At 40.6% G+C, this 12347-nt stretch overlaps 2 protein-coding genes and 1 pseudogene across 3 annotated transcripts in view; 1 reads left to right on the forward strand and 2 right to left on the reverse strand.

The window, feature by feature from the left end:
• GPR75 (G protein-coupled receptor 75) overlaps nt 1–12347 on the forward strand; it is a 40203-nt gene that overhangs the window by 13992 nt on the left and 13864 nt on the right. The window lies entirely within an intron of this gene.
• LOC121928926 (toll-like receptor 2) lies at nt 108–9206 on the reverse strand. The gene is made up of 2 exons (XM_042464255.1): nt 8218–9206; nt 108–3674 (listed from the first exon to the last, which is right to left on the reverse strand). The coding sequence occupies exon 2, from the start codon at nt 3671–3673 to the stop codon at nt 1148–1150; it is 2526 nt and encodes an 841-aa protein (XP_042320189.1). The 5' UTR covers nt 3674; nt 8218–9206; the 3' UTR covers nt 108–1147.
• On the reverse strand, nt 7023–7088 carry LOC121920119 (annotated as a pseudogene).

The following is a 12347-nucleotide window of genomic DNA, read 5'->3' on the forward strand; positions in this document are numbered from 1 at the left end:
ACATTTCTATTAAACAGCAACGATAACATTTTTTAAAAAATAAAGCACTTAAAATTAATATGTAAATTAGCAAAATCATTTAATTAATATAAATACTAAAAGCACTGGTCACCATAGGAATTGTTGGAACATTAAACAATGAGCTATTACATCTATTTTTAAAGTAGCCCAAAATTCACAGTATTCCATACAGACAAAAACATCCTTAGGTAAGAAACAATTCAGCCAATAAGACTGCATCAGTGTCATCTACAATAACATCCCAAATCCACAAATCAGCTGACCAAAATGCACAAAATACATTTTGCAAACTTTCAAACCTCCACCAGCTTCTTCATCAGGCAAAAATGTTAGAAATCACACAGGAAAAAGAAAAATTATGACAATATTAGTCACAAGCCTGCATTTTTAAGATGCTGCTGTTCTCAGTTTAGGTGTTGGGGGGGACATTCATGCAGGCCTGCCCTTCCTCTTTCTGGCCTTGTGTGTATTTCATGACTTTTAAAAAAATGTTCCATTAGCAAGTCAAAAAGAGATTCATTCTCTTGAGATTCAATGCCATCTAGTAGCAGTGATATGAGTAAACACAGAAAGTGGCCCTAGTAAAAAAAAGAATCAGTATGATGCTTCTGAATGATTGGACACAGAACCTAGTTACTTTTGGGGTATTGTTCTGTACCTTCAAGTCATTTCCATCTTATGGCAACCCTAAGGCAAACCTATCAAGCCTTGGCAAAGTTTGTTCAGAAGAGATTTGCCATTGCCTTCCTCTGAGGCCGAGAGAGTGTAACTTGCCCAAAGGCCACCCCGGGAGTTTCCATGGCTGAGTGGGGATTTGAACTGTAGTCTCTAGACTTCTATCCAACACTCATACCACAACACCATACTGGCTCTCCTACTTATTTGGGCTGCAGAAGGTAGAAGGGTCAGTGAGAACTATAGTCATAAAAAGTAAATTTTCCAAGCTCTGATTCGTTATGATGATGCTTCAAAATGGCTCTTCTAGAAACTGGCCATTAGAAATGGTAAGATTTTCTCTGTTCATTGTTCATGCGCTAATGTATGTTTAACCTCTACTTGCCTTTATAGTCCAGAGAAAAATGGTCCAAACCTTACATTAGCAAGAAACATCCTATAAAATAAATGGTCATACTCCTTGTTCGTGGAGTTTCAGTCTCAAATGCATCCCATCCATTGGTTGCTGCATCTCATTGTCTTTTGTCCGCACCACTGGCTCATTGGTTGTTCTCAGGACAGCTTTCAACTGGCACCAGAAGAGTTTTTGCTTGTGTTCCTCTGGGCTCCATTTCAAATAGGTTTTCTTTTTTAACAGCTTCCTAAGCTTGCTGAATCTCTGTGGGATGCTATTGGGTGGCAGGTCTTCCAGCACCACCATAATGAGAGAATCTTGATTTTCATTAAGGACCCGATGTTCAGCAAAGTATAGCTCGTACTGGCACCAGCAACTGTTGACAAAGCTGGGCGACAACACAAAAAGCACTTTATGGCTGTTCTCAATGCAATAGAAGATGTTCCCAAGAACTGGGTGTCCTGGCATGAAGTCCCTCTCATGGTAACATACTTTAAACCCATTTGTTTCCAGATTTTCTAGCAGGACCTCTTTTGTCCAGGGTGCATCATTTTCACTGTATGAAACAAAGGCATCGTAGAGTTTGTCTTCTGCTTCCTCATATTGTTTCCGCTTAGCCATGCACCAGTACCAGCCCATCTTAATATACCAGGGGCCATGGAAACGCCAGCAGAGGGCTGTGGTGATGGACATAACCAAGATGGCCATGCATGCTGTAATACCCATTTGAAGGCCAACAGAACAGTGCAATATTGTTAGGTTGCTGTTTTCCACCAAAATACCTCGCTTTGAAGGTGGGAAGCTGCACTTCAGGGCATTTTGGCCATGTATCTGTATAGCTGGGCTAGCAAGATATGTGTTTGCAAACCAATATAAGTCGCAGTTACAGAAAAAATGTTTCCCTTGAACAGATAGAACTTTCAGGTTTATCAAACGGCCAAAGGTCTCCTTCATGATGATGGTAATGGCATTGTTGCTTATATCCAACTCAAGCAAAGATTCAGGCAAGGACCCCGGTTGCAAAAAGGAGATCTTGTTTCCTGACAAATTCAGACACTTCAATTCAGGCAGAAATTTGCCCGTCTGATCATATAACTCTGTAATTAAATTATGACTTGCATCTAGGTTGCTGAGAGAAGAGTATATTGTGCTGAAGTTCAACTGCATTATGAAATTGCCAGAAATATTAAGAGCTTCTAATTTTTGGTGTGTACCAAGGAAAGGGAACTGACGTATTTTATTTTTACTAATATCAAATTCTTCTAGTGACTTGGGAAGATGCCTTGGCGAAATATCTTCTATTTTATTGTTCTGAATTTTAACTACTGTTAAATTGGAGAAAAAGTTAAGGCTTGTCATACTTTCGATATTACCATTGCTTAAATCCAGGCATTGCAAAGATGTTGGCAAATTGGGGAATGTATTCATGGGATTATTGCTGAGGTCTAGAAGTAAAAGTCTTTCCATTTTCTTTGCAAACCATTCTGGAAGTTCTACAATGGAACAGTTTGACATTACTAGATGCTTTACATCCTTGGGGAGGCTTTCAATGGGAGTGCGCTTTGGGAAATCAATATATGAAACAGCTGAGTGGTGGAAATTGGGAAATTTTAACTTCACAGATCCAAGTGATGCTGCGTTGTATATAAAACGGTTTCCTTGGACATACATCTCTTCTATATATGCAAATGTTGTGGCAAACCATTGAGGTATTTCATTGATCTGAGTGAAAGATAAATCAATGCTTTTAAGGCTTGGGGGGAGACAGAGGTTTTTCAAAGTTTTAAGAGGATTGTGGCTAAGGTTTAAAAACAAGAGTGTGCTATTCTCCAGTCTATACATCTCTTTTACACATATAGAATTTGCAGTTATTTTGTTACAACTCAGATCAATAGCATGCACGTTCTTCATTTTAAGGAGCAGTGAAATTAGGGTTGTGAGATCCATTTCCAGGTTATTATAGCTGGCATTAAACTCTTCAATTTTGTCCAGTGTAACTTGGCAAGGTCTGGAATCCATTTTCCTCCTCAGTTCATTCTCAGACAGGTTTCTGTTTGATAGATCTAATGCCCCATTCACTGGGATTGCACAGCCTGTTGCCATCATTGCTATTGAAGGCAAAGATGTGTCATTGTACCTTTCATGACCCACAGCCTTCCACTTGGACATTGGATGCTCATGTAAATTCTCCTTGGCTGGTTCAGGAGACATTATTGCACCCTGTAATGAATGATCCTTTGATGAATCTACCTTGACTTCCGAGAATGTCTGAAGTGATGGTTCCTTTGCTAGCCTATTAGATAAAGTGGACACTGAATCTAGTTTAGAGCTCTGGTTTTGCTGCAGACTTGAATTTTCAAGAGTGCTGGAATGTTCTGTCATCCTCCTGGTCATGTTTTCCACATCATTTTTCAAGAAATGTGAACTTGGTCTTAGTGTTGATTGGTCAGGTTCTGAAGAATGATTTAAAGTGTGATCACTGGAGGGGCTGGAAAGATAGGTCTTTGGATTGTGAAATTCACCTTCTCCATCACAGGAGAGAATAATGAGGGAGAAGTACAGAGTTCTGAGAAAGATTTCCATCCTGCAAAAATAAAGAAAAAAATAGTTGTGTATAAAGAATAGCTGGAAAATAAAAACCATACATACAAGGGAGAGGGCCTGTTTGGTGGCTGCTCCCAGGCTCTGGAATTCCCTCCCAAGAGAGGCCAGGATGGCCCTATCCCTGCTTTCCTTTCTGCAGCTGATTAAAACATTTTATGTCATTAGACATTCTCAGACTGAGAAGGGCTGAACTTTGCTGTGTAATTTAGATTTTAAGATTTACCTAGAGTTTTATGTAGCATTTTAAATACTTTTTGAACTTTAATATGTAATGTTTTTAACTTTTAAAAATTGTTGCATTGTTTTTTAAACTTTGTATCAACATTTTAAATTCTTTTGTATTATTTTTAACTTGCACTGTTTTAAATTTATTGTTAGCTGCCTTGAATTCCTATACCAGGAGAAAGTCGGGATATAAATAAATAAGTAGTAGTAATAGTAATAGTAGTAGTATTGGGTGGAATTCAGTCAAAACCTCCTGTGATGGGATTTTTACATCAGTGTAACAGGGAGAAGGAGAAGAATTCTGTATCTGATTTGTACGGTTTGGACAATCTGGAGATTATATTTGGGGTTGGAACTGAAGGAAAGAAAAGGAGGGGGGAACTCAGTTTGCATGAGTGAACCTCCCCTTCCAGCACATATGGACATAGCTACAGTCTGTTAGTCCCATGTTTGCCTGGTCCATATCTGGTTTCCTAGCCATGTCAATAATCAAAACAAAGTATGTTCATGTAACAGCTGCCTCACTTTAATATGGAAGACGACTTGAAGGCACACTCTCCAAAAGAAACCCATTTCCTAGTTTTCATACCTTGCCCTTGCTAAAGAGATTGTTAACCACAGTACGAGTCCTTCCACAAGCTGGCAAATATGATTTTTTGTTCTAATTCTTGAGAATTTTCAGTTTACCAGCTAAAGCTCTCTATACATGGAGTTTGAGGAGCATGGCAGCTACTCATTCTGCCTTAACTTTCACATGTCTCCTGCACCCTTGACAATGTCTGGTGGAAGCTGAGAAGTGGCTCTCCATATGTATGACCTGAACAATAAGTAGCATTCCTGATCGCTAATACAAATGTTTTACAGCACTGGTTTTTCAAACTATTCCAGGGATTGCTGAAAATTTCTTGGACATTTATCGGGCTTTGCTTTGTGGAGGAAGCTTGTAAATGAGTCTGGACCTTGTGGCTCATGGATCACATGTTGCCCCCAAAGCTCTTGCACCCCAAAATCTTGGCTGAAAATTATTATTTTTTTGAGGGGCCAGGAAAAGAAAACCAAAAGCTCCGTCAGTTTGGGTTTTTTAAAGACTTTTGTGGGGTTATTGCATGGTGTTTGGGAGCTCTCCACCCTGAAAACTGTCAACTCCACATCAAAATGGCCTGAGAGGTCACCAGAAGGGGCATCACTAGGGGGTACAGCGGGTATGGTGGGAGAAGCCCACCCTTACTGGCAGCTGCTGGTGGGAAAGGGGTGCCTTCCAGGTCTGCTGGCCAGGTGAGAAAGTGAGTCTTGTCCCTCTTCCGTTCACCAGCAGCTCTGCCAGACCTGAAAAAGAGTGCCACTTGGCATCAACAGCCTAAGCTAACTATGGCACAGGCAGCCTGACTGGTGGAGGGTGGGTGGGTGACAAGCAACCAGGGGTGACAGCATAACACTGGGGTGACACCAACCCTAGTGATGCCACTGGTCATCATATCCATCTCAAGAGTGGGTTAAGTATGGCCTTGGGTCCCCATGGGCTCCAAGACTGTTTTCCCCCAGCCCTAAACCTCTCTGGCCATAAAAAGAAGTGAATTCCTTCTTCTGGACATTTCTAAGCTTCAATTTCTAAACTGGTTTCAGTCACACCCACCCACTCCTTCTGTACTGATTCAATTAAAACAAAACAATTTTTCAAAACCAGAAGTGAGGATTTCAAGTGATTTCCTGTTTTGCATGGTGATGGGGGGAGTAGTCCTTCTAGTGCCTGAGAAGTCCCAAGGGCGAAGGGCATAAAACTGGCCTCCAGAGCTGCCACAGTTGCCCATCAGTTGCCCTGGCATGACAAATAGCACGTGAGACAAAAAGTGGCATTCTTCTTTGAAGAAATCTTTCCAAGAAAACCCTTTGATAGATTGTCCTTGGAGTCACCATAAATGAGAGGCAACTTGAAGGCACACAACAAAAGTAAAATTATATATTTAATATATTTTTAGTCTTTTAAAATGGTTATTATCATTGTTTTAAGCTGATTCTTTTGTTAACCACACTGTGATTTTTGCACATAGGGCAAGACATAAATATTTTAAACAGACAGACAGACTTAGGGGTCATTTCCACTATGGTTTAAACCAGATCAATCTGAACCACAATCTGGTTTAAACCACCATCGTCCCCACTTGGGAATCGGTTTAGTACCGATTCAGCAAGGGGGTGGCATGGTTTCCCCCCATTTAACCCACATCAAAAAAGACGATGGGTTTTTCCATTCCTTTTGGGCTGAATTGATATATTTGCAAATAAATCGATTCAGCCCAAAGGGAACCAGGTGGATTCAAATTTGCCCTGGCAGTCCCCCCCCTGCAGCTTCCCCGACCTTTCCACTCAGCCTCTTGCCTCTCCGCCCAGCCTCCCTGCCTTCTCTGCCCCTGGCCTCCTTCCACCACCTCCTACCTCCAGCTGCAAGAGAAGGCTGCCCTCACTCCTCCTCCTCCAGCAGCGAAGAGGACTCCGGCCAGGTCCAGGACCATCCTGCTGCCAGCACCAAGGCCCATGGGCCCCATGCCGCCATGCCAGACACAGGCAGCAGGGGATGATGGGAGAGGCAGTCCAGGCTGCCTGCAAGGTCTCTGGAAGGACCCCACAGGGCAAGCGACCCAGGAGCAGGAGGATATATTACTGAAAGTAATGGCAATAGTTGTGACATAAGCAACTAGCAAAATTAAAATTATACCTTTAATTTACAACATCATGCACACAGCTTACATGTATTAGCATTGTTCATTGTTTTATTTGGTAAAGTGACAAGTTGGTAAGATGTGATTTTTAAGAGAAATTTTTTTAAAAAATGTTAATTTTTAAAAATTATTTTTTAAATGATTTTCTTGGGGCTTCTCCTTTTTCTTTCCATTGAGCCTCAGCCTGTTGTTCATACAATCTCTTCAGTGTCTTCAAGGGATGCATGCAAGTCTATTTCTGTCAAAATGCAGATGTTTGACCCCTTTAGAGTGCCACCTGGTGTGGTCCGCAGCCCTTGCACTGCAAGTGACATCTCTGCTTCCATAACAATCCAAAAAGACTTGTAGAACAAAGCTGGACTCAGCTAGGCAGTCCAAAAAGGGTGTTGTGCAGGGGCCATGCTAATCTTCTCTGTATCGTTCCAACTTTAGTATATGTGTTGCCGAAGCACATATAAAAAAATGCAAAAATTTTTACAAATGCAAATCAATTTTAAACCAGAAAGTTTTCTATTAAATATAATTGAAGGGAAAGAAGAAAGGAAGCATTTAAAATTGGTTTACACACAAAAATGGAAATTAAATGAAACACCCAACGTACAAGACTGGCTGAGGAAAAGATTAGAAATGATCAAATTGGATAGAATGACGATGATGATAAAGGAAAAATGGAAAGAAGGTTGGAACAAGGAATGGAGACTACTGATAAATTTTATAGAGAGAAAAGAATGGTAGGTACGTGAATGGAATATGTAAGAAACATAAAGAGAACTGGAAAAAAAAAAGAATCAAATATAAAAATAGTTGATTAAAATGTATATGCGGATTCACATGTAAAATACTCCTAATGAAATATTAGCAATCTAAAACTGTCTAGATGGCACCTTATAGACAATTTGCTGAAAAGAATTTGAATAAGATAGAAGTTTTTATAATTTTATATCATAACAAAAGTAATGTACGGATTTCAAAAGTGGTACAAGTACGATGTAAGGTTGGGATGCAATAAGAATAATTATTGCACAAAGAAACGGACTATGCAATGAAGAAAAAATTTTGAACACTAGGATAAGAATATTGTGAAAGATAGCTCAAGCATAATAAAACCGGACTGGGAAAATAGTACACTTAAGGATGTAATAGTAAAGGGCTTATTTATAGGAAGAAATACAGGAAAAACAGGGTATCATAACAAAATATGTAAGTTATACAGAGCTGAACAAGTGAAAAGGAATGAGATAATGTATATACGCTTTATATTTTCAACAATGCATAATGACATGTAATTTTGCTTTCCTGAATTAAAAAAAAAATGCCAAAAAGGGTATTGACAGTGTTGGTACAGAAAGGTGCTTGGTGTAGATGTGACAGATTAGGAGAATGCAAGATGGTACTGGAAGTCAAAAACTCTTGATAGAAAAGGATCAAAAGGAGCACAACATGCTTGAACAGATAGAAAGAAGCATTCTGTCCCAACTGCTATCCATTCACCATCATGGCATCATCATTTCTTCCACACAAACCTTCCCCTCTCATCTTTGACGTTCCCATTCCCATCTTTAGGATATGCAACGTACTTACGTTTTAAAGCCACCAGGCTGTGAAGATGGAGCTTATATCGAGCATGCCACTCTTGTTGTGGATGTGACCGCACCACAGCTGGGCAGATATGTCTTTGCATGCTTCCTTTCCTTCCCACTCACCCCATTGCATCATAGCCTCTGGGAATACCCACAGCTCATGACGTAGGGTGAGGAAATGCTCTTCTAGATCACAGCACTGGAAAGTGTCAGCTTACAGAAGAAGAGAGTAGGTGAGGCCTTTGGTTTTCAAGTATACCACTTGTCACTACTTGTACATGCCTTTTTTTGGGGGGGGGGGGAAATGCAACTGGGAAATCAGATTTGCATAATGCTTGACTTGCTTGCTTGCTTGCATTCCTTTAGTGAAACCAATGTGTATTATTCAATTTCTGAAAGGCAGTTTCAAATGTTCCATGTTAGGCCAGGAAGCTTGCAAGAGTGTGTGGCAACAGCTTCAGGTAGCAGATGCTGGGAAGCAAAGAAGAGGCAGTGCAGCCCCAAAGATAGTCTTTCTGAGACCCCTATCCATTTATTCTGGGATGAGAGAGGCATCCTGAATCTTCATTTGGCTAGTTGCCTTCACATATGATGGAAGAATACTGAAGAAACATTCTGCAGCCAGGCACCTTCTGTTTGTAGTTGTATGCCTTCAAGTAATTTCTGACTTGTGACCCTAAGGAGGGCCACTATGGGGATTTCTTGCTAAGTTTCTTCAGAGCAGGTTTGCTATTGCCATCCTCAAGCTGAGAGAATGTGACTTGCCCAAGGCCACCCAGTGGGTTTCCATGGCCAAGCCAGGATTCAAACTCTGGTCTTCAGAGTCATAGTTTATTACACCGCTAAGCTGTCTCTATCAGTACCCTCTGTAGTTTGCACTATTCTAAACTAACAATACTACGCTGTAGCCTGTGTGGATCTCAGAAGTAAGACCTTCTTGTATTGCTAATGGAATTCAAATGTCATCTCCTGGATTTTGGAATGTTTTGTTCCCAGTGCCACATGGCCAGGAAGAGAAGGGGCCTGCTTGCATAGCTATCCCCTCCACAGAACAACACACCACCACCTTGAGAAAACGCAGCCTGTGACTAACATCGTATGTTTATATGTTTTTGTCTCTAGTATAATTTTTTTTGCAACACTTTTGTCTGATGAAGAAGCCGGTAGAGCTTTGGAAGCTTGCCACATATACTGTGCACATTTTGGCCATCCCAATAAAGGTATCACAGTTGTGTGGATTTCGGATATTATTGTACTTTGCTATATGGCCAACACGGCTACCCCTGGATCTGTGTCTAGTGAGTTTGTGGAAGAATTATTCAGTCACAGAAGCAAGATTTTTATATGTTCAGAAATGGAAGGGTAACACACAGTTGTTGTACAGTAACACTCCAAATCCACAAAACAGTGATGCCTCTATTGGACCAATCAAAATATATAAAATAGATTAATATTTTGTGGATTTGGGATGTTATTGTACTTTGCTATATGGCCAACATGGCTACCCCTGAATAAGTTTCAAATGTCAGTCCAGTCCATTTCTGTACATAAAATGGAATGTGAGGACCATTTTGTCATTTGTTTCAGGCAGGGAATTGGATCGAGTTGGTCCTGTTTCTCTGGGCAAACTGGAATGCAGAAAGTCGGTTTAAGCTTACCACTTGAGTCACTTTCTCCAAAATGACCCTCATCTCTCTCCTAGCACCCACTTTAAATTCCAGGAATACAAGGATGAGAACGCCAGTTTCACATCTTGCGACATTTAGCTTTGCCTGAGTGGCAGCAACTTGAAGAGGCGTTCCTAAATCAGAGATGGACACTTCCTGTATTTAGCTCTGTAGAAACCCCAATCAACCTCTCCTAGGCCATTGTTGTTCTTTCCTACACATAGAGGTGATCCACAGTATCACATGTGTGAGAAAAGCACCAACGGCAGTCATTTGACTTGACTTTTGCTCTTTCTACATTGCTTATTACATATGTTGTTGTGTGCCTTCTAGTCATCTCTGACTTATGGCAACCCTATCACAGGGTCTTCTGGGGCTGAGAGGGTGCAGGGTGACCAGACCCCGATCTGGTGCTAAAAGGGGCAGCTGCAGGCCACCCCTTGGGGTGGTCTGTACAGTCCCTTAGTGTGCATATTTTCATTCGCATTAATGTATATTCATATATTAACATTTAACACGTTATAATGTTAAATGTTATAACATTTATCATTGCCTTGAGTCCCTATATTGGGAGAAAGGAAGTCTGTAAGGAAATCAAATAATGACGTAACTTCATTCAAATTCAGTGGTGTCACTAGGGTTGGTGTCACCCTTCTTCCATACCACACCATACAGAATCCTTACTAAAGTTTTTTGTACTCATGTTACTCATTCGTATACATCACTGAATGTAATGGTAATAGTTGTGACATAAACAACTAGCAAAATTAAAATTACAACCTCATACACATAGCCTAAATGTACTTTCATGTGGTCAAAGTGAAAATTTGGGAAGACATGTTTTAAAGAATTTTTTAATTAAAAATTAAATTAAAATTTAAAAATTATTTTAAAATAAACTTGGAGCCTCTCCTTTCTCCTCCCACTGAGCCTTGCCTCACTCTCACCATCTCTTCAGGAATTTAAAGCGACACAGGCAAACGACACAGCCCATTTGTGCCAAATAAGAAATGTTTGGGTACCAGTAGTGTCACCCTCTCTTAGGGTGTCACCTGACGTGGTCCACATCCTAGTGATGCTCCTGTTCAAATCAGAACAGTTTTATGTAAGTAAATTCAATATTTAACTCAAGAAATGTGCAAATTTTATAAATAAAAAGGATATGGGAAGATGAGAAGGGATCAGCCCTTTCAGGTTTTGTACTTCACCCCACCATTTGAGAAACAGTCATAGTCCAGCACTCAATTACACCACTTGCTTAAATGAACACTGATGAAGTGATATCTCAAAAAGCTGAAGTGATATCTCAAAAAGACTTATGTTTATTCTCTGAATTGACCTACCTTTTGCCAAAAGAGGAGGGGGGTACAGTGTATACTGCTCAAAGAATCTAACAGTCACTGGTGCAAGAGTTTGTCCTCAAGTTAAATAAATGCCCCTGCAAGTATGAAGCTCATCATACCACCCTGAAAACAGAGGATGTTACTGATTTCTGGAGCTAAAGTAGGATCAAGCCTCCTTAGTACTAGGCTGGGAGACCCCCCACAACACCAGATATCCAGGTAGGGATATGAAAAAATGCTGTCTAAAACCCTGGCAAGACAGAAATTAGTCTTGGGCTAAACGGACAAATGGTCTGACTCCATGAGAGAGGATTTCTAGTTTTTTGTGGTTTGTAATCCAGGGAACCTGATTCATAGAATTAGAGTTGGAAGAGACCACATAGGCCATTCGATCCAATCCCCTGCCATGCAGGAATATACAATCAAAGCACCCTCAACAGGTGGCCATCCAGCCTGTTTGAAAACCTCCAGAGGAGGAGTATCCACTACAATCTGAGGCAGCATATTCCACTATTGAACAGTTTACCATCAGGAAATTCTTTCTAATGTTAGGTGGAATCTCTTTTCCTGTACGTTTCAATCTGTTGGTTCATGTCCTAGTCTCTACAGTAGCAGAAAACTTCCTCCATCCTCAATATGACATCCCTTCCAATATTCCTCATACATTGTGGTTTCCAGACCTTTCACCATTTTGGTCGCTCCCCCCTCTGGACACACTTAGATTCAGATTTAGGTTGTGTGACTGGACTGCCTGATTCTTGTCATTCTCTGTCCTCTACCCTCATTACAGAGTTAATCCTCCAATTCTGCTGTGCTAAAGAGTGTGGCAAGAATCTCTGAAAATAAATTCAAGGCTCATTCCACCGCTAGAATTACTGAACTGGGAAAAGATTTTGGATTCCATCTGAAGAAATCCATGGGATGTTCTCTTGTCCTATTCAGCCATGGAAATGCCAAAGCCCCATCCTCACCTTTGCTTTGATTCCTTTTGGAGAATTTTCTTTTGTTTTCTGTTGAATTATCTCCCAAAGCGAGTGGTTACTGAGAGATGCCTCACTGAGCAGGAAGTGGAAAGTTTCTGTGGCCATCAGCACTGGTTGCACAATTGTCTCCAGACAGCA

This window comes from Sceloporus undulatus, chromosome 1 (assembly GCF_019175285.1).
Source record: "Sceloporus undulatus isolate JIND9_A2432 ecotype Alabama chromosome 1, SceUnd_v1.1, whole genome shotgun sequence".
In the NCBI taxonomy this organism is placed as follows: domain Eukaryota; kingdom Metazoa; phylum Chordata; class Lepidosauria; order Squamata; family Phrynosomatidae; genus Sceloporus; species Sceloporus undulatus.

Coding starts and splice junctions, on each gene's coding strand:
- LOC121928926 (XM_042464255.1), bottom strand. CDS start 3,673: ATGGAAATCTTTCTCAGAACTCTGTACTTCTCCCTCATTATTCTCTCC.